General features: G+C 43.8%; 1 protein-coding gene across 2 annotated transcripts in view; it reads right to left on the bottom strand.

Moving 5' to 3' along the window:
- The window catches only part of CLSTN2 (calsyntenin 2), a 1,059,217-nt gene that overhangs the window by 225,366 nt on the left and 810,178 nt on the right, over positions 1-23,673 (bottom strand). For both annotated transcript variants that reach the window (XM_056564871.1, XM_056564872.1), the window contains exon 6: positions 20,648-20,833. In XM_056564871.1, coding sequence (XP_056420846.1) covers positions 20,648-20,833 — 186 coding nt within the window. The remainder of the gene's footprint in view (positions 1-20,647; positions 20,834-23,673) is intronic.

Here is a 23,673-nt window from a genome sequence, read left to right as displayed (position 1 = left end):
CCCTCTCTGGCACAGAGGATCCACCTCCTGCCAGCCGGCATCGTGACAGTAGATCCGGCCATGGATCCCGCTGAAGTTCCTTTGCCAGTTGTTGCCGACCTCACCACGGTGGTCGCCCAGCAGTCACAACAGATAGCGCAACAAGGCCATCAGCTGTCTCAACTGACCGTGATGCTACAGCAGCTACTACCACAGCTTCAGCAATCATCTCCTCCGCCAGCTCCTGCATCTCCTCCGCAGCGAGTGGCCGCTTCCGGCCTACGACTATCCTTGCCGGATAAATTTGATGGGGACTCTAAGTTTTGCCGTGGCTTTCTTTCACAATGTTCCCTACACTTGGAGATGATGTCGGACCAGTTTCCTACTGAAAGGTCTAAGGTGGCTTTCGTAGTCAGCCTGCTCTCTGGGAAAGCTCTGTCATGGGCCACACCGCTCTGGGACCGCAATGACCCCGTCACTGCCTCTGTACACTCCTTCTTCTCGGAAATTTGTAGTGTCTTTGAGGAACCTGCCCGAGCCTCTTCTGCTGAGACTGCCCTGCTGAACCTGGTCCAGGGTAATTCTTCCGTTGGCGAGTACGCCATACAATTCCGTACTCTTGCTTCTGAACTATCCTGGAATAATGAGGCCCTCTGCGCGACCTTTAAAAAAGGCCTATCCAGCAACATTAAAGATGTTCTGGCCGCACGAGAAATTCCTGCTAACCTACATGAACTCATTCATCTGGCCACTCGCATTGACATGCGTTTTTCCGAAAGGCGTCAGGAGCTCCGCCAGGATATGGACTTTGTTCGCACGAGGCGTTTTTTCTCCCCGGCTCCTCTCTCCTCTGGTCCTCTGCAATCCGTTCCTGTGCCTCCCGCCGTGGAGGCTATGCAAGTTGACCGGTCTCGCCTGACACCTCAAGAGAGGACACGACGCCGCATGGAGAATCTCTGCCTGTACTGTGCCGGTACCGAACACTTCCTGAAGGATTGTCCTATCCGTCCTCCCCGCCTGGAAAGACGCACGCTGACTCCGCACAAAGGTGAGACAGTCCTTGATGTCAACTCTGTTTCTCCACGTCTTACTGTGCCTGTGCGGATATCTGCATCTACCTTCTCCTTCTCTACTATGGCCTTCTTGGATTCCGGATCTGCAGGAAACTTTGTTTTGGCCTCTCTCATCAACAGGTTCAACATCCCGTTGACCAGTCTCGCCAGACCCCTCTACATCAATTGTGTTAACAATGAAAGATTGGACTGTACCATACGTTACCGCACGGAGCCCCTCCTAATGTGCATCGGACCTCATCATGAAAAAATTGAGTTTTTGGTCCTCCCCAATTGCACTTCCGAAATTCTCCTTGGACTACCGTGGCTTCAACGCCATTCCCCAACCCTGGATTGGTCCACAGGGGAGATCAAGAGCTGGGGTACCTCTTGTTTCAATGACTGCCTTAAACCGGTTCCCAGTACTCCCTGCCGTGACCCTGTGGTTCCTCCTGTAACCGGTCTCCCTAAGGCCTATATGGACTATGCTGACGTATTTTGCAAAAAACAAGCTGAGACTTTACCTCCTCACAGGCCTTATGACTGTCCTATTGACCTCCTCCCGGGCACTACTCCACCCCGGGGCAGAATTTATCCTCTGTCCGCTCCTGAGACTCTTGCTATGTCTGAATACATCCAGGAAAATTTAAAAAAGGGGTTTATCCGCAAATCCTCCTCTCCTGCCGGAGCTGGATTTTTCTTTGTGTCCAAAAAGGATGGCTCCCTACGTCCTTGCATTGACTACCGCGGTCTTAATAAAATCACGGTAAAGAACCGCTACCCCCTACCTCTTATCTCTGAACTCTTTGATCGCCTCCAAGGTGCCCACATCTTTACCAAACTGGACTTAAGAGGTGCTTATAATCTCATCCGCATCAGGGAGGGGGATGAATGGAAAACGGCATTTAACACTAGAGATGGACACTTTGAGTATCTGGTCATGCCCTTTGGCCTGTGCAACGCCCCTGCCGTCTTCCAAGACTTTGTTAATGAAATTTTTCGTGATCTCTTATATTCCTGTGTTGTTGTGTATCTGGACGATATTCTGATTTTTTCTGCCAACCTAGAAGAACACCGCCAGCATGTCCGCATGGTTCTTCAGAGACTTCGTGACAATCAACTTTATGCCAAAATGGAGAAATGTCTGTTTGAATGTCAATCTCTTCCTTTCCTAGGGTACTTGGTCTCTGGCCAGGGACTACAAATGGATCCAGACAAACTCTCTGCCGTCTTAGATTGGCCACGCCCCTCCGGACTCCGTGCTATCCAACGTTTTTTGGGGTTCGCCAATTATTACAGACACTTTATTCCACATTTTTCCACCATTGTGGCTCCTATCGTGGCTTTAACCAAGAAGAATGCCAATCCTAAGTCATGGCCTCCTCAAGCGGAAGACGCCTTTAAACGGCTCAAGTCTGCCTTTTCTTCTGCTCCTGTGCTCTCCAGACCTGACCCATCTAAACCCTTCCTATTGGAGGTTGATGCCTCCTCAGTAGGAGCTGGAGCGGTTCTTCTACAAAAAAATTCTTCCGGGCATGCTGTTACTTGTGGTTTTTTTTCTAGGACCTTCTCTCCGGCGGAGAGGAACTACTCCATCGGGGATCGAGAGCTACTGGCCATTAAATTAGCACTTGAGGAATGGAGGCATCTGCTGGAGGGATCAAAATTTCCAGTTATTATTTACACCGATCACAAGAATCTCTCCTATCTCCAGTCTGCCCAACGGCTGAATCCTCGCCAGGCCAGGTGGTCTCTGTTCTTTGCCCGGTTTAATTTTGAAATTCACTTTCGCCCTGCCGATAAGAACATTAGGGCCGATGCTCTCTCTCGTTCCTCGGATGCCTCGGAAGTAGAGCTCTCTCCGCAACACATCATTCCTCCTGACTGCCTGATCTCCACTTCTCCAGCCTCCATCAGGCAAACTCCTCCAGGGAAGACCTTCGTCTCTCCACGCCAACGCCTCGGAATCCTCAAATGGGGTCACTCCTCCCATCTCGCAGGCCATGCGGGCATCAAGAAATCCGTGCAACTCATCTCTCGTTTCTATTGGTGGCCGACTCTGGAGACGGATGTTGGTGATTTTGTGCGGGCCTGCACTGTCTGTGCCCGGGATAAGACTCCTCGCCAGAAGCCTGCTGGTCTTCTTCATCCTCTGCCTGTCCCCGAACAGCCTTGGTCTCTGATTGGTATGGACTTTATTACAGACTTACCCCCATCCCGTGGCAACACTGTTGTTTGGGTGGTCGTTGATCGATTTTCCAAGATGGCACATTTTATTCCTCTTCCTGGTCTTCCTTCAGCGCCTCAGTTGGCAAAACAATTTTTTGTACACATTTTTCGTCTTCACGGGTTGCCCACGCAGATCGTCTCGGATAGAGGCGTCCAATTCGTGTCAAAATTCTGGAGGGCTCTCTGTAAACAACTCAAGATTAAATTAAACTTTTCTTCTGCTTATCATCCTCAATCCAATGGGCAAGTAGAAAGAATTAACCAGGTCCTGGGTGATTATTTACGGCATTTTGTTTCCTCCCGCCAGGATGACTGGGCAGATCTTCTTCCATGGGCCGAATTCTCGTACAACTTCAGAGTCTCTGAATCTTCTTCCAAATCCCCATTTTTCGTGGTGTACGGCCGTCACCCTCTTCCCCCCCTCCCTACTCCCTTGCCCTCTGGTTTGCCCGCTGTGGATGAAATAACTTGTGATCTTTCCACCATATGGAAAGAGACCCAAAATTCTCTCTTACAGGCTTCATCACGCATGAAGAAGTTTGCTGATAAGAAAAGAAGAGCTCCCCCCATTTTTTCTCCCGGAGACAAGGTATGGCTCTCCGCTAAATATGTCCGCTTCCGTGTTCCCAGCTACAAATTGGGACCACGCTATCTTGGTCCTTTCAAAATCTTGTGCCAAATTAATCCTGTCTCTTACAAACTTCTTCTTCCTCCTTCTCTTCGTATTCCTAATGCCTTTCATGTCTCTCTTCTTAAACCACTCATCATCAACCGTTTCTCTCCTAAACTTATTTCTCCCACTCCTGTCTCCGGTTCTTCGGACATCTTTCCCGTAAAGGAGATACTGGCCTCCAAAAAGGTCAGAGGAAAAACCTTTTTTTTGGTTGACTGGGAGGGCTGTGGTCCTGAAGAGAGATCCTGGGAACCTGAGGACAATATCCTAGATAAAAGTCTGGTCCTCAGGTTCTCAGGCTCCAAGAAGAGGGGGAGACCCAAGGGGGGGGGTACTGTTACGCCGAGCGCTCCGGGTCCCCGCTCCTCCCCGGAGCGCTCGCTACACCCTCGCTTCTGCAGCGCCCCGGTCAGATCCACTGACCGGGTGCGCTGCGATACCGCCTCCAGCCCGGATGCGATTCGCGATGCGGGTGGCGCCCGCTCGCGATGCGCACCCCGGCTCCCGTACCTGACTCGCTCTCCGTCGGTCCTGTCCCGGCGCGCGCGGCCCCGCTCCCTAGGGCGCGCGCGCGCCGGGTCTCTGCGATTTAAAGGGCCACTGCGCCTCTGATTGGCGCAGTGGTTCTAATTAGTGTGTTCACCTGTGCACTCCCTATGTATACCTCACTTCCCCTGCACTCCCTCGCCGGATCTTGTTGCCCTTGTGCCTAGTGAAAGCGTTCCCTTGTGTGTTCCTAGCCTGTGTTCCAGACCTCCTGCCGTTGCCCCTGACTACGATCCTTGCTGCCTGCCCCGACCTTCTGCTACGTCCGACCTTGCCTTTGTCTACTCCCTTGTACCGCACCTATCTTCAGCAGTCAGAGAGGTTGAGCCGTTGCTAGTGGATACGACCTGGTTACTACCGCCACAGCAAGACCATCCCGCTTTGCGGCGGGCTCTGGTGAACACCAGTAGTAACTTAGAACCGGTCCACTAGCACGGTCCACGCCAATCCCTCTCTGGCACAGAGGATCCACCTCCTGCCAGCCGGCATCGTGACATAAGTAGTGTACCATATTGTACCTGTTAATCTGTCAAGGGCCTACATACTTTGAAAGTCCAAGCAAATGTACTCACCGACTGGTGTTTAAAAAAAAACTACAGAGTTTTTAGGCGTATGGTAGTGCATTTTTCTGCCCTCATCAGTGCATACTGCATACGTACATCTAAGTAGTGTACCATTTTGTACCTGTTAATCTGTCAAGGGCCTACATACTGTGAAAGTCCAAGCAATAGTACTCACCGGCTGATGTTTTACAAAAATACAGAGTTTCTAGGCGTATTGTAGCGCATTTTTCTGCCCTCATCAGTGGATACCCCATACCTACATCTAAGTAGTATACCATCTTGTACCTGTTAATCTGTCAAGGGCCTACATACTGTGAAAGTCCAAGCAAAAGTACTCACCGGCTGGTGTTTTACAAAAATAAGTTTTCCAAGTCTACTGTAGTGCATTTTTTTGCCCTCATATGTGCATACCACATACCTACGTCTATGTAGTGTACTTTTTTGTACCTGTTAATCTGTGACAAGCCTACATACAGTGAAAGGCCAGGGAAAACTAATCACTGGCTGTTGTTTCATGAAAATACATTTTCCAAGTTTACTGTAGCACATTTTTTACCCTCATACGTGCATACCACATACCTACATCTAAGTAGTGTGCCATGTTGTACCTGTTAATCTGTCAAGGGCCTACATACTGTAAAAGTCCAAGCAAAAGTACTCACCGGCTGGTGTCTTACAAAAATCCAGCATTTTTAGGCATATTGTAGCGCATTTTTCTGCACTCATCAGTGCATATCACATACGTACATCTAAGTAGTGTATCATTTTGTACCAGTTAATCTGTCAAGGGCCTACATACTGTGAAAGTCCAAGCAATAGTACTCAGCAGCTGGTGTTTTACAAAAATACAGAGTTTTTAGGCGTATTGTAGCGCATTTCTCTGCCTTCATCAGTACATACCGCTTATGTACATCTAAGTAGTGTACCATTTTGTACCTGTTAATCTCTCAACAGCCTACATACGGTGAAAGTCCAAGCAATAGTACTCACCAGTTGGTGTTTTGCAAAACTACAGACTTTTTAATGCATATTGTAGCGCATTTTTCTGCCCTCATCAGTGCATACCACATACATACATCTAAGTAGTGTACCATTTTGTACCTGTTAATCTGTCAAGGGCCTACATACTGTGAAAGTCCAATAAATAGTACTCACCAGCTGGTGTTTTACAAAAATACAGAGTTTTTAGGCGTATTGTAGCGCATTTCTCTGCCTTCATCAGTGCATACCGCTTACGTACATCTAAGTAGTGTACCATTTTGTACCTGTTAATCTCTCAAGAGCCTACATAAGGTGAAAGTCCAAGCAAAAGTACTCACCAGCTGGTGTTTTACAAAAAAATACTAAATTTTTAGGCGCATTGTAGTGCATTTTTCTGCCCTCATAAGTGCATAATTACATCTAAGTAGTGTACTATTTTGTACCTGTTAATCTGTCAAGGGCCTACATACGGTGAAAGCCCTGCCAAAAGTACTCATTGGCTGGTGTTGTACTCAGACACTTTTTTTTAAGTGTACTATAGAGCATTTTTCTGCCCTCATCAGTGCATACCACATACCATTATCCAAGTAGTGTACTATTTTGTACCTGTTAAACTGTCAAGGGCCTACATACTATCAAAGGACAGCCAAAAGTAATCACCTGCTGCTGCTCTAGATAAATACTGTTTTAAGAGTAGTGAAGCGTATTGTACTCCCCTCATATATGCTCTAAGTATGTAAGGCATAGAAGTGCCAGGACGTGCACAGAGGAGTGGCACAGGCCTAAATTCTTCAGGCAGAGGTCGCAGCAGACTAGGGATGAGTGGCAGCAGGAGTCGCAGCGAGAGGCCTGAGCTCCCTTTATCAGCTAGTGGTTGTGTCTCGACCAGCAACCCATCTGCCGCTGTCGATTGGTTAACACGGTCATACACTTCATCACAAGTGACATCTGACAACCCCAATCAACAGTTGGTGGGTTCCTCAGACACAACCCTCAGTTGGCATGGCTCGGGAGCAGTCTGTGTCCTCCCAATGCCTCTGTCGTATGCTGTTCCCTCTCCTACAGAAGTATCTTATGCTGTGGGTTAAGCTCCACTATACACTGAGGATGCTCTAATAGATGGCAGTCAGCAGATACTGCCCAGCCAAGAAGTGGAGGAGATATGTGCCGCTTCCTCTGCTAGGCAGGAAAGTAGTGATGAGGAGAGTGACTTGGGAGGCGATGTTGCCAGGGTTCAGGGTCCTGAAGCAGACACTGTTGAATAACCCGAGGAGGACATCAGTGACATTCAGACACAACTCGATGATGATGAAGCCGATGGCAATTGGGAGCCGGGTGCAGAAGGGGCTTCATCATCACATCAGGAGAAGAGAGTTGCAGGTTGCCCTTGAGGCAGCAGCTGAGCCAGCAAGGCAGTAGCATGGTCGGCAGTCAGCATGGTGACAGAAGTGGAAATCCTGGAGCCAAACGTGCCCGGAGGAGACCACCTGGTTCGTGGCAGCCAACCTTTCCGGGAGGTAGTGGAATAAGGGTTCCTGGAGACGGCGGCAGTAGCAGTCAATTCGTGCGGACTGTTGGTGGGAAAAATCAGCTACTCGGAGGTGTGGCAGTTTTTCATCAAGTTTCCGGAGGAGGTTCACATAGCCACATGCAAGATATGTAGGCAGAAGGTGAAGTGTGGCCAGGGTCCCAATGTTGGCACCACGGCCATGCATCAACACATGCTTCGCCACCATAAAGGGGCCTGGGAGAACCATGGCTCCGATGTAATGGTCCAGCCTGGTGCATCACCCAGTGGTCATCTACTCCCTCCTTCAGCCGAAGGGAGCTGTGTGTCATACCCTCCTTCTGTCGCCACAGATGCTCCTGCTACTCCCACTTTTAGTCAGTTATTCCGCCAACAATCCATCTGCGAAGCCATGTCCAATAGACAGCAGTATGCGCCTACTCATCCAACAGTGCAGAAACTGAATGTGCTCCTGTCTAAGTTGCTGGTGCTGCAGTCCCTCCCTTTTCAAGTAGTGGACTCTGCACCTTTCAGAGAACTGATGGCTTGTGCAGAGCCGAGGTGGAGAGTGCCAAGCCATCATTTCTTTGCGAAGAGGGCAGTTCCAGCCCTGCACAATTTTGTGGAAGACAGGGTGGGCCAGTCCTTGAGCCTGTCGGTGGGTACCAAAGTGCACTGCAGCGCCGACGTCATGAGCTGTAACTACGGTCAGGCACAATATGTGTCCTTTACGGCTCACTGGGTGAATGTGGATCCTGCACAGCCACAACCCTAACTTGGACAGGTCAAGCCGCTTCCTCCTCCACGCTGTAAGCCCATTGGTCCTGTGACAGTGTGCGACTCTGCCTCCTCATCCTCCACCGAGTCCTCAGCCTCCACTGCCCGGACAAGTCTCAGTGGCCCTTCAGCATACCATGTGTGCAGGGCACGGCGGTGTCACATTGTTCTTCAGATGGTTTGCCTTGGCGAAAAGAGTCACACGGGATGAACTGCTAAAAGTCATCCGTAAAGAAATCCGAGCATGGCTTACTCCAAGAAAACTGGAAATGGGAACCATGGTGACCGACAATGGGAAAAACATCTTGGCCGCGCTGTGACAAGAACGGGTGACCCATTCGCCCTGCATGGCACACGTGTTAAATCTGGGTGTCAAGCAGTTCCTGAAGTGTTCCCCCCATTTGCAAGACATCCTAAGAATGAGAAGGAAACTTTGCATGCACTTCAGCCACTTGTACAACTCAAAGCACACCCTCCTTGAGCTGCAGCATAGGAATGGTATCCCCCAACATTGTCTGTTGCCACACATTGGAATTCCACCCTGCATATGTTGGATCGACTGTGCGAACAGAGAAAAGCCATCACCGATTTCTTAATGATCCAAGCGGATAGGGGTAATCTCGTGTGTAACTTCAATATGAACCAGTGGCAGCTCATATGCGACACCTGCCGTTTGCTCAGGCTCTTTGAGGAAGCCACATTATACGTAATTCGCCAGGATTACGGGATGAACAACATCATTCCACTGCTTCATATCCTACAAGTGTTGGAAACGATGGCTGGTCAGTTCAATCGAGAAGTTGTGCCTACATCTAACGTCCACATGAGCCCTGCGGGGGCTGAACTGGAGGAGGAGGAGGATTAGGGGCACAGTGAAGCACAGTTTCGATTTGATGAGTAGGGCAGTGTTTCTAGTCATCTGACAGGAGAGGAGGAGCATGATGAACTAGAGGAGCTAGAGGGCTTTGAGGAAGGCGAGACAGAGGACCAAGACACACTGTGGCAGTATACAGGGAGTCCCTCTGAGTCACTTGCACAAATGGCATGATGCATGCTCACTTGCTTGCGTAGTGACAGCCGAATTGTCACCATTCAGCAGCGGGATGACTTCTGGGTCTCCCCCCTTATTGCCCCTCGCTACTGGCACAAAATGGGTGCCTTTTTACACCCACTGAGAGTGAGGACAAACTGACCTACTACAGAGAGATCCTACATAGTCAGTTGGCTGATGCCTATTGGCGCCATCCTCCATCCACTATCAGGCCTTACTTGGGGGGCCCTCTGCGCTCACCTTCCATTGCCATGGCTGCTGGGGAGGGGTGGTAGAAAAAGTACCGGCTCCATCAGCAGCAGCCTCAGTCTGCAGTCGCTGATGAGTAGATTTCTTCACCCGCATAGTGAAGCAACTCATCAGCAGCAGGTAGACATGGGGCAGGACCTGAACCAGCAGGTGGTGGCATACCTTGACATGCCCTTGCCAACACACCCTGAAGATCCACTGGGCAGCCAAACTTGATTTTTTTCCCGCAACTTGCAGAGTTTGCCCTGGAAAAGCTGTCCTGCCTGACTAGTAGTGTGGCATCAGAGCGGGTATTTGGTGCGGCGGGGGCCATAGCCACCACAAGAAGAACTCAACTGTCCACGAAAAATGTAGAGAAACTGACCTTTGTGAAGATTGACCATGAGTAGATTGACCATGGTGCTACACCAACACTTCACAAATATGGATAGTGCCAAACAGATTTAAGGCACTGCTCCCCAGTTACAAATATTCCAGCCACCTTCATCACTGGGTACTGGTATTGCCACCCACCACACCACTCTGTCACTGGGTCACTTTCAGGACTCCTGATGCTGCTGCCACCTCCAAGCTGTTTCATTCAGTCACTATTTTGTCTCCTCATGCTTTGCCCAACTCCAGGCTGTACCATGCTGACTCTATATGGGCTCCTTATGCTTTCCCCACCTCCAGGCTGTGTCATTCAGCCAATATATTGTTTCTGCTGCTGCTGGGACTGTCTTGGATATTACAATTTTTTATATGTTAGCAATAGCAAACATACATGCTTAATCAAAATTTCAACATTGATCTCTTATAGTTAGGGGTTGTGAAGCCCTCTTATGTACGCATCCTGCTGCCTGCTCGAGGCTGTGTGTTTCAGCAACTGTATGGTTTAGTGATGCTGCTGGGCCTGTGCCTAAATTTTTTTGAGTTTAGCACTAACTAACATACATCTTGTATACAGATTTCAACATTAACATTTTACCGTTAGGGGTTGTGAAGCCCTCTTGTAAATTCATGCTGATTCCACCTCCAGGCTGTCATTGTGCTTCCATGTGACATGTGACTCCTTGTTAGATTTGGCCCTTTGTTTTGGCCCCGGGATACTAAAACTTTGGAGTTAAAAGTTCAATTTCAAAATCCTTAATTTAAATTTCAAAATCTTAAATTTAAATAAAGAAATCATACATTTCAATGGTCTCCTCATTATTCTGCCAACTTCCAGCTTTGCCATTCAGACACCATATGATCTCCCCATGCATCAGCCACCAACAGGCTGTGCTATTCCGCCACTATATGGTTTCTTTTCATGCTTTAGCCAACTCCAGGCTGTGCCATTCAGCCACTATATGGTCTCCTCCTACTGATGCCACCTCCAGGCTAGACTGGCCCGCCCGTTTCCCAGACCTGAATCCAATTGAGCACATCTGGAACATCACGTCTCGCTAAATTCACCAATGACACATTGCACCACAGACTGTCCAGGAGTTGACGTATGCTTTAGTCCAGGTCTGGGAGGACATCCCTCAGGAGACCATCGGCCATCTCATCAAGAGCATGCTCAGGCATTGTAGGGAGGTCATATGGGCACGTGGAGGCCACACACACTACTGAGCCTCATTTTGACTTGTTTTAAGGACATTACATGAAAGTTGGATCAGCCTGTATTGTGGTTTTCCGCTTTGATTTTGAGTGTGACTCCATATCCAGACCTCCATGGGTTGATAAATTTGGATTTCCATTGATAATTTTTGTGTGATTTTGCTGTCAGCACATTCAACAATGTAAAGATGAAAGTATTTCATACGATTATTTCATGCATTAAGATCTAGAATGTGTTATCTTAGTGTTCCCTTAATTTCTTTGAGCAGTGTATAATGTGAATGCAATACAACAGGGATAAAGTACAAACTGATAACTTTCTTCACTGTTCTCTTAAGTATGGAGAAGAAAAAGGTCTTGTTATAGAGCAGAAGGTACTTGTTTGTAAACTGTGAATTGTCAGCAAAGATCAGAAAGTTGTCACTTCAAGTCACAATTATATCCTTGTTGGAAAGTGTTCAGATATTTATTATATTAGGCCCCGCTTTACAGGAAATATGCCTGCCTCAATCTAGTTTTCACACATTCCTCAGCAAATAAAACCATAATTGAAACAGAATGTAATTTAAATGGAAATCCTGTCTGTTCAGATAAATTCAAACAGTCTTTTCAGGAGTATGGCGATATACAGTAAATTTACCTGCAAAATATGACTTTTTTTTTTAAACCAGCTGAGGAATAAATAGGAACAGATAACCAGTAGCCAAAGTTAATAGAGTTCAGCGAAACAGATGCCATCTGTCCCAGAATACATAATCTTAGGTTTAAGCAGAATGTTTACCAGGACATGGTCACACTGATAACCATAAACTTAAAATGGTTGTCCAGCCAGAGAAAATTGTTTTCAAAATGTCAGATTATATAAAATAATGGCATTTTGTAATTTCATTTGGCAAAAATTTTGCAGCCTTCTACTATTTTTAGTCACTGCTTCTGTTGACTAAAAGTTGGTTAGTTTGTCTATATTTCCTAATGTTCCCCCACCCATCTTTGTCAAGGCAGATAGACACAAAAGGGGTTTGGCTTCCTTCTTTACAAGGCTTAGTCACTTGCCACTTACTTAACCTTATGTTACTCTTCCCACCATAATTGTCCCCCGCTACATTACTTAACCATGTGACCTCAGCTCATCTGCCACACAAGGGAGAGTAGAATAAGAATAACCTATACTGCAAAAGATGATGGGAACTATAGCTAGAATGCAGTACAGCCCCTTTCCATACAGGAAGTTAAACAGCAGGACTGAGGAAAATTGGATCAAAAAGGTTACATATTTCAATAAGAAAAATGAAAAAATGGAATTATCATTAAATAAAATTAGGATGCTCTGATCACATAATGTTTAAAAGTTTCTTGATACACTCTTCAGTTGCCAAGAATTGAGGGTTTACAGTTTGACTGACAATTTGGAGAACAAGTCAGATGGGAGTGGACTTAATTTTAAATAACAGATGATGGGTGTGATTAACCCCTTAAGGACTGAGCCCTTTTTGACCTTAAGGACTGAGCCCTTTTTTGCAATTCTGACCACTATCACTTTATGACTCTGGGATGCTTGTCCCGATTATTGTGATTCTGAGATAGTTTTTTTCGTGACATATTCTACTTTAACACAGTGGTAAAGTTTTATTGTTACTTGTATCCTTTCTTGGTGAAAAATCCCCAAATGTCATGAAAATTTTGAAAATGTAGTATTTTTCTAACTTTGGAACTCTCTGCTTGTAAGGAAAATGGATATTCCAAAAAAATTATATATTGATTCACATATACAATATGTCTATTTCATGCATTAATAACTTTGGGATCCTTTTACTGATTATTCTGATTCCGAGATTGTTTTTTCATGACATATTCTACTTTAACACAGTGGTAAATTTTCGATGTTACTTACATTCTTTCTTGGTGAAAAATCCCCAAATTTCATGAACATTTTGAAAATTTAGGAATTTTTCTAACTTTGAAACTCTCTGCTTGTAAGGAAAATGGATATTCCAAATAAATTATATATTGATTCACATATACAATACTTTATATTTGTATCATAAAGTTTACATGTTTTTACTTTTGGAAAACATCAGAGGGCTTCAAAGTTCAGCAGCAATTTTCCAAATTTTCACAAAATTTTCTAAATTGGGATTTTTCAGGGACCAGTTCAGTTTTGAAGTAGATTTGAGGTTTCTTCATATTAGAAATACCCCATGCATGACCCCATTATAAAAACTGCACCCCCCAAGTATTCAAAATGACATTCAGAAAATGTGTTAACCATTTAGGTGTTTCATAGGAATAGCAGCAAGGTGAAGGAGAGAATTCAAAATCTTCATTTTTTATACTCGCATGTTCTTGTAGACCCAGTTTTTGAAATTTTACAAAGGGTAAAAGGAGAAAAAGCCCCCAAAATTTGTAACCCAATATCTCTCGAGTAAGGAAATATCTCATATGTGGAGAAGGGAAGGAGCGACAATGGGATTTTGGAGAGTAAGTTTTTCTGAAATGTTTTTGGGGGGGCATGTTACATTTAGGAAGCCCCTATGGTGCCAGAACAGCAAAAAAAAAGAAAAAACAACATGGCATACTATTTTGGAAAGTACACCCCACAAGGAACATAACAAGGGGTCCAGTGAGCCTTAACACCCCACAGGTGTTTGACGACTTTTCGTTAAAGTCAGATGTGTAAATTATTATTTTTTTTCACTAAAATGCTTGTTTTCCCCCAAATGTAAAATTTTTACAAGGGGTTATAGGAGAAAATGCCCCCCAAAATTTGTAACCCCATCTCTTTTGAGTATGGAAATACCCCATGTGTGGACGTCAACTGCACTGCGGGCGCACAACAATGCTCAGAAGAGAAGGAGTCACATTTGGCTTTTGGAAAGCAAATTTTGCTGAAATGGTTTTTAGGGAGCATGTTTCACCCTATGGTGCCAGAACTGCAAAAAACAAAACAAAAAAAAACACATGGCATACTATTTTGGAAACTACACCCCTCAAGGAATGTAACAAGGGGTACAGTGAGCCTAACCACAGGTGTTTGAAAAATTTCCATTAAAGTTGCATATGAAAATGAAAAATTTGTTTTTTTTCACTAAATTGCTGGTGTTACCCCAAATTTTTAATTTTCACAAGGGGTAATTGGAGAAAAAGCCTCCCAAAATTTGTAACCCCATTTCTTCTGAATATGGAAATATCCCATATGTGGATGTAAAGTACTCTACGGGCGAACTACAATGCTCAGAAGAGAAGGAGCACCATTGAGCTTTTGGTGAGAGAATTTGTTTGGAATAGAAGTCGGGGGCCATGTGCGTTTACAAAGCCCCCCGTGGTGCCAGAAGAGTGGGCCCCCCACATGCAACCCCATTTTGGAAACTACAACCCTCACAGAATTTAATAAGGGGTGCAATGAACATTTACACCCCACTGGCGTTTGACAGATCTTTGGAACAATGGGCTGTGCAAATGAAAAATAAAATTTTTCATTTTCACGGACCACTGTTCCAAAAATTTGTCAGACACCTGTGGGGTGTAAATGCTCACTGTACCCCTTATTACATTACGTCAGGTGTGTAGTTTCTAAAATGGGGTAACAAGTGGGGGGGTCCATTGTTCTGGCACTTTGGGGTTTTGCAAACACACATAGCCTTCAATTTCGGACACATTCTCTCTCCAAAAGCCCAATGGCGCTTCTTCTCTTCTGAGCATTGTAGTGCGTCCGCAGAGCACTTTACATCCACATATGGGGTATGTTCTTACTCAGAAGTAATGGGGCTACACATTTTGGGGTAACTGAAAAAATGAAAAATTTAGGGTAACACCAGCATTTTAGTGAAACATTTTTTTTTTCATTTTCACATCGAACGCTAACAAAAATTTGTCAAACACCTGTGGGGTGTTAAGGCTCACTATACCCCTTGTTACATTCCGTGAGGGGCGTTGTTTCCAAAATGTGGTCACAAGTGGGTATTTATTGTTTTGCATTTATGTCATTTTGCGCCCACATATGGGGTAATTCCGTATTCAGAAGAAATTGCGTTACAAATTTTGGGGGACTTTTTTTTCTTTTACCTGTATTTTTTTTTTACACTAACATGCTGGTGTAAACCCAAACTTTACCTTTTCATAAGGGGTAAAATGAGAAAAAGCCCCCCAAAATTTGTAGTGCAATTTCTCCCAAATACGGAGATACCCCATATGTGGCCCTAAACTGTTTCCTTGAAATACGTCAGGGCTCCGAAGTGAGAGAGCGCCATGCGCATTTGAGGACTAAATTGGGGATTTGAATCCGCCACAAAAATACCATATGGCAGTGTTTCCCAAACAGGGTGTCTCCAGCTGTTGCAAAACTCCCAGCATGCCTGGACATTCAGTGGCTGTCTGGCAAAACTACTGGGAGTTGTTGTTTTTCAACAGCTGGAGGCTCTGTTTTGGAAACAGTGCCGTATAAGACGTTTTTTTTTTTTTTTATTATGGGGGACGACGACTGTGTAGGGGTATATGTATATGTATTGTTTTACTTTTTATTTTGTGTAGGTGTAGTGTTTTTGGGGTAAATTAACACGGGCGGGTTTACAGTGAGTTTGAGCTGGGAGTTTGAGCTGCTGCAAAAAATTTGCCATATCTCAAACTTGCAGCAGAAAATTTGCTGTAAACCCGCCCGTGTGAATGTGCCTTGTACATTCACATAGGGGGGGGGGGGGGGGGGGGGGCAAACCTCCAGCTGTTGCAAAACTTAAATTCCCAGCATGCATTGACAGACCATACATGCTGGGAGTTGTAGTTATGCAACAGCGGGAGCCACATTGGTTGCAAAACACTGAGAGTTTGCTACTTAACTCAGTGTTTTGCAACCAGTGTGCCTCCAGCTGTTGCAAAACTACAACTTCCAGAATGTACAGTCTCTCAGTGCATGCTGGAAGTTGTATTTTTACAACAGCTGGAGGCACACTGGTTGTGAAACACTATGTTAGGATACAAACTCTGTTTCACAACCAATGTGTCTTCAGCTGTTGCAAAACTGCAACAATCAGCATGCATTGACAGTTGAAGGGCATGCTGAGAGTTGTAGTTTTGCAACAGCTGGAGGCACACTACTACAACTCCCAGCATGCCCTTTTGTAGTCTGTGCATGTTGGGAGTTGTAGTCATGCAACAGCTGGATGCACACTTTTTCATAGAAAAATGTGAACCAGCTGTTGCATAGCTACAACCCCCATCATGCACAGACTACCAAAGGGCCTGCTGGGAGTTGTAGTTGGAACTCCAGATGTTACAAAACTACAACTTCCAGCATGCCCTTTGGCTTTTCATGCTGAGAGTTGTTGCTAAGCATCAGCAGGAGGGGAACAGGCCTCACCCCCTGCTGTATCCTGCCTCCGGGAACGCCACCGCTGCTTCCACCGATCCTGCTGCTCCTGTCGCCGACACCACACCAGAGGGGACCGACAGCAGACCAAGGAGAAGATAAGAGACCCCCGCCGACCTCGATCGCCGCCATGATCGCCATCCCGATCACCGCACAGCAGGGTGGTGATTGGTCGGTCGTTCCGACCGATCAATCACGTGATCGTGTGACGGCACCCTTACCACCTCACTCCTGCTGGGTAAGAGTGAATGGAGATGTCTCGGACAGCCCCATTCACCTTTTTTTGGAGCCAATTGACCTGGAATAGCCACAAATCACTGGTCTGAGTCGAGATAAGAGATTCAAAGCAAAAAGGCTATCCCAAATTCCTCATCAGTAACAGCAAAAAGAAAGCCAACACTCTGGACTAGGAAAGTTGCCTACAACCCAGATGTACAAATAACTCTGAAATCACAGACAAAAAAAACCCCATACACATATAATTTTTTAACCACATTCTCCAATGACCATAAAAACATCAAACAAATTCTACAATCCCACTGGAAAATCCTCCTTACGGACCCCTTCCTCAAAGTCAACCTTCCAGCACGACCTCAAGTCTCTTTCAGAAGAAACAAATCACTAAAAACATTCTGGCTCTGAGCAAACTGAAAACCACAAAAAAACCTAACATTCCGAGTGAGGGAATAATGGGATCTTTCAAATGTTGTACAACCAACTGCAAATGCTGTGACAGCATAAGAAATTAATGTAAAGAAGTCACCTCCAAGACAACAGGCAAATCCTACAAAATTAAAAACCAAATGTCCTGCAAATCCTCTTATGTGATTTATCTACTGGAATGTCCATGCAGTATCCAGTACATTGGGAGGACTACACTAATGCTGAGCACCAGGATGAACAAACACTGCTCTAATGTGAAGAACGGATACCAACTCCATAGTGTATCAAGACACGCATACATCAAACATAACTGTGAATTTTCCGTTTTTTCTTGTGACCCCCTTAGAACACATCCTATCAACCTGCAACAGAAGATACACACATTTATGCCGAAGGGAGAACTACTGGATGTTTAAAATGAAAACTCTGATCCCGATGGGTTTCAATGAATACTTTGAACACACCACCTAACAAGAAGATCTGTGCAAACCCTTCTTACGCCATCAAAAGCTTGTACACTACATTCTCATTACCACCTTTCATTAATCCCAGTGATATACACTTCTATAGTAGGCAGAAATATGATTGGACTTAACGACATCCAAAGAGAAAGCCGATTGGCTGTCGTCCAAAAGGAGCGAAACACCGAGCTAATTTCTCCCATCTACACAATGGAACTAGAGGCTTCCCCCTGATTGGCCAAGAAGGCATCATTCAAATCGAGCCAATTGGCTAATACATATGGAAACAGTAACAACTATGAACTGAATCCCTGCCGGCATCTCTCCATTACTCACAATAATACAGAAGGCACCATTCTGATTGGTTAACACGCCATCTGAAAAACGATAGGATTGGTTACTCCACCTGACCAAGAACCTGTACGTCAAGAAACACAAAACAAACCTCAAGATGTCCCCCTATTGGTCGCTCCTATACCGCGTGGTATGCTATTACTCGCGCCAAAGCGATTCCCTTGAAAGGAGCACCAGATACACACCATTGGTCACTCACGCTCCACGTGACCAGCACTGAATGCCGTCATCTGAGTCCAACAATCCGATTGGTCACTCTTTTTATGAATGTTTCAGCGGGGAATCCCAATATTTTCTTCATTACAAAACACCCAAACATACTTTTACAGTACATAGAACCATCATTTCATGACATATATTCATGTACTGAGAATGTACTGGTTTAAAAATGACACATTTATCTTCTTTGTAATTTTATTTTGTCCTTTATTTTTACATTTATCCAAGTGTGTTATTGAAGTTATACGGCACTGACACTCAATGCCGCCCACCCTGACCCACGACCGCCACCATTTTTTGGGCACCAGAAATATATGTTATTTAAACCCACACTGTGATGTTACTACACACTCTATTCAATTGAGAAGGAGGGAACATACCTACAAAACTTGTATTGCACTTCCCTGTATTAGTCCCGTGTATTGAATAAAATACATGATACTTTTACCTGAAGTTGACTCTGAATGTGAATCTACCAAGGCAGCGCCAGCGCAGGATTCTTTCTATTTTTAAACACGCTTGGCTTACTACCGACCCCCAAGAGGAGACCGGTCATCCCTGTAGGCTGCAGCTAAAGATTCAGCATTGCTACTCCGGGGTGATATGCATGAAACCAAGGTTCACACAAGGTGAGCATAATTTCTATTCAGGGACTCTTGGGACATTTAGCCCACAGAATTACTCTCCCTGTCTATTGCTCCCCCCCCCTCTTTCTTTCCCCTTTTATTGTGCTTCACACACTTCTCTCCTTCTTGGTACCTAAGAATAGATTATACTACTCTATAGCCTAGCTAATACGGATTGGTACCCACATGGCCCCTTGACAGTAAACCCTGCATTTGACCTTATCTAGTGATAGTATATATGACTGTTTCTTGTTTTGCAAAGGTACACAGACTGATCTGGAGAGACTGTTCTTCATGGGTTTTCTGATGTATGATACCTGTTACTATGTGTAACCATCTTGATCTACTGATTGTTCTTTTAGCTGAAAACAATAAAACTTTATTTTGAAAAAAATAAAAATAAAGTAAAAAAATAAAGTAAAAAAAATTTGAAAAACCCCCTCCCCCAATAAAAACGTAAATTGTCCAATTTTTCCTATTTGACCCTCAAAAAGTGTTAAAAAAATATTTTATATACATATTTGGTATCGCCACGTGCGTAAATATCTGAAATATTAAAATAAAATATTAATGATACCGTATGGTGAATGGCGTGAATGTAAAAATAAAAAAAGTCCAAAATAGATGCTTTTTTAGAACATTTTATTCCCCAAAAAAATTTATTAAAAATGGATTAAAAGTTCTATATAAGCAGATATGGTATAAAAAAAAAGTACATATCATGCCACAAAAAATGAGCCCTCATACCGCCGCTTATATGGAAAAATGAAAAAGTTATAGGTCTTCAAAATAGGGGGATTTTAAACGTACTAATTTGGTTAAAAAGTTTGTGATTTTTTTTAAGTGCAACAGTAATAGAAAAGTATGCTATCATGGGTATTATTTTAATCATATTGACCCAAAGAATAAAGAACACATGTTTTTACCGTAAATTGTGCGGTGTGAAAACAAACAAAACCTTCCAAAATTAGCAAAATTGCGGTTTTCTTTTTCATTTCACCACACACATAGTATTTTTTTGGTTGTGCCATACATTTTATGGTAAAGTGAGTGATGGCATTACAACGGATAACTGGTCACACAAAAAACAAGCCCTCATACTAGTCTGTGGATGAAAATATAAAAGAGTTATGATTTTTTGGAGGCGAGGAGGAAAAAACGAAAACGTAAAAATTAAATTGTCTGCATCCTTAAGGCCCAAATGGGCTGCGTCCTTAAGGGGTTAATAGAACGTTAGACTGCAACTAGACATATTATCTGGCTATTCTAGATAGTGGTTAAGTAAAATGCTCATACATTTGATAACCATTCAACTTCATTAGTATATTTCTGGATGCCATCTCGTAGTATGAAATATTTTACTCACTGGTCTGGGATAGACTGATTTCAGATTGCTGACCCCACTTCTATCTCAGCATCTGATCACAGGAGGCTTCATTGATAGAAGCTCACATAACTTGAAGACAAGCCTTTTTGCACTAAACATTGTTCACTGAAGCATTGCAGAAGGAAAAACTAAATATTACAGCAGACACATTAAAATCAATGACTGTCCATCTTGTCTGTGAACTCAGGAGGTGCTCTGCAGTCAGCTAAAGATAAAAGAATTACTATAGTAGTTTCAGCTCTAGGAAACTTTTAGATACATTAAATAGACACACTGATCCCTCAAAGGGAAAAGCCAAAGTTATTGAGCAAAAAGGGGCACAAAAAGCCTTGATAAATTCATTCCTTAATGTCATAATTGTGTATGATGACATACATGTCCACCTACCACATAACTTTTGCAAGGATGTGTCAGAATAGGTTTCACGGTCACAGCCTTTGCCAATATGATTGGTCTGGAGTTCAATGCTGGTACGAACAGAAGACACGGGTCCATCACAGGTCTCCAAGTGAATATTAGGAAATAGTGCAACACTTGAAGAGCCAAGGTTGTATTCTATTCGTTTATCCCAATCTGAAAGAGAAAATTTACATGCATTAGTAATAATAAAAAAATGTAACTATAAAGTCTGCCAAAAGAGTTATTCATATGTTCAGGTCAAATGCATATGATATATTTTCTTTTCTTTACTTGCACACAAGAAAATTTGGACAGACCAAACAAAGGGGTCCTCATGTAGCCTAGGATGACACAGTCATGAGACCCTAATAAAACATTATCCCAAAGAACAACCCTATTAGGAGCTTAACATGGAGCTATTTCTTATTGGTTGATTCATAAATATCCTTTTCAATCTTGTCCTTTTCAGTTCAACAACAAAGTCTATTCTTGGGCACAAAGAGATTTGAACACAGTTATCTAAAAATTCAATCCACAACTTATGGATCTACATAAAACTGGTCCCTCTTTAATTTAGATGTCAATTAATCCTTATGGATTTGCCCATAGATATGATAAATATAAAAGATGTATAGAGTATTTATTTAATTTATTGCTGTTTGTGCCATGGATGACAGAGATTCCATGTCTCTGAAGCATAGAAAATAGTTAGATAGGGCAGTTAGAGATTGAGTAGAGAATTGTGTAACCTGGAAGAGAGAGCGAGGAGTTGAAGAATGATAGCTACAATGCCATGAAAGTCAGATGTCCTTGATCAGGATAAGTTGAACAATTGCTTGCTGTTGAAACAAGAGCCATTATTTGTGTATATAGCCCTAACCCCAGGGGTCAAGAGACTGTGTGTATTGCTAGCTACGGAGCAGGGGTCTCCAGTACTAAAGTGTTTAGTCTTGGCTGCACCACAGCTTCTGGCTTAACTGTGTAACTATGTAACCAAGGTTTTTGCCTCTTTGCGAGAACAGCCACAGTTATTGAACGGTTTTAATATGTCCCTGTAACTGACAAGCATAAGTGCCTTTTGCAAGTAAAGCCTTTACTGACTTCAAAAATGGACTGTGTATGCTTTTATCCTGCACATCTCCTCCAGCAAGACAGTCACCATCACGCCCCTTGCTTTACCATCACAAGTTTGTAGGGTTAACCACACCACTACATCCCTCCTACACCCCTCTTTTATACTGCATTTTGTATTATAGCCTTTATTTTCTGTAGGGTAAACCATCTGAACAGCTATTTTGAAAGCATATCCCAGTTATTTTATATTACATTTGCTAATTGCTTAATGTCAACGTCTTGCTCAGATGTCGACTGAGCGTAGGAGGTGAAATTAGTTTGTGTTCTCCCCAGTGACAGACTGGCTAATCTTATTAGAGCTCATTTATCGAGTCACCCATCAGCCATAGGGTGTATATATTTCATTTTGTATTTTTTTCTCTCTCTTGTAATTTCTGAAGGTTGATGAGTTTCCCTAAGGTTGTTTCTTTCTATTTTATACTGTAATCAAAACTAATTTAAAAATGTACTGGAAGGATATGAAGTCACTACTTACAACAAGGGTCTCTTTTACAAAATGTTTCCAAAAAATAGACAAAGAGCTTTTAAATAGAATTAGTTATGCACGACTTTATACTCAACCATTGACATTGTGCATGAAAAATAGCATTTGCTATGCAGAAAATACCATATACATGACAAAAACCATTTCAGTCATAATGTATCTGATTTAAAGGGGTACTCCGGTGAAAATCTTTTTTCTTTTAAATCAACTGGTGGCAGAAAGTTAAACATATTTGTAAATTACTTGTATTAAAAAATCTTAATCCTTCCAGTACTTATTAGCTGCTGAATGCTACAGAGGAAATTCCTTTCTTTTTGGAACACTGATGACATCATGAGCACAGTGCTCTATGCTGACATCTCTGTCCATTTTAGCAACCATGCATAGCAGATGTATGCTAAGGGCAGCATGGTGGCTCAGTGGTTAGCACTGCTGCCTTGCAGTGCTGGGGACTTGGGTTCAAATCCCACTAAGGACAACAATAAATAAAGCATTATTATTATTATTATTATTATTATAACGTCAGCAGAGAGAACTGTGCTCGTGATGTCATCAGAGAGCATTCCAAAAAGAAAAGAATTTCCTCTGTAGTATTCAGCAGCTAATAAGTACAGGAAGGATTAAGATTTTTTAATAGAAGTAATTTACAAATATGTTTAACTTTCTGCCACCAGTTGATGTAAAAGAAAAAAGGTTTTCACCGGAGTACCCCTTTAACTGATACATCCATATTATGACGGATTGCTACGAGTAGCGCTGCGGCCAGACGTGCTGGCAGCGAGTGCACTCCTGCCCCGTCCTCCTGTGCTGGCTCTGCTACGGTTCGCATCGCGGGACGTGCCCGCATGCGAACATCAAGCTGTCTTTCACCTCCCCGTGTCTCTGTTCCCTCTGCTGTCCCTGGCCACCGGTGCGTGCGTCCCCGCCTCCTATCTTTGTGCCATTCCAGCCTAAGAGAAAGCGTTCTGTTTGTGTCTTGCCTTGCCGTGTATGTGACACCATCACTACGTATTCTGACCTTGCTCCTGTGCCGCCTGCCCCCAAAACTAGCTTACACACTAAAAAAAAGTTGAAATGTGTAATTTCCAATTCTGCAGAATTCAGAACTGAAATTTCCAAGCATTACTTTTTGGTTCAATGTCAGCACACACCCTTTGTCAGAGCTGGTCTACCGACTGTGAAGGACATTTATCATTGTGGCTTTGGTAAGCGAGTTCTGTAGTAATTTTTATTATTTTTTTTGCTTTGATTTTGCTTATGTGTGACATATTTATGATAAAATCACATGAGGTTGATAAATTTGGCTCATATAAGCAAAAAACTATAAATCACTTTAGAATACCATTTTTTAACCCCTTAACGGCGATCCTGCATCATATCGCGTCGGTCCCGACGC

This window comes from Hyla sarda, chromosome 3 (assembly GCF_029499605.1).
Source record: "Hyla sarda isolate aHylSar1 chromosome 3, aHylSar1.hap1, whole genome shotgun sequence".
NCBI lineage: Eukaryota > Metazoa > Chordata > Amphibia > Anura > Hylidae > Hyla > Hyla sarda.
Note: the sequence above shows the minus strand (reverse complement) of the source record. Positions and strands in the feature narration are given on the sequence as shown.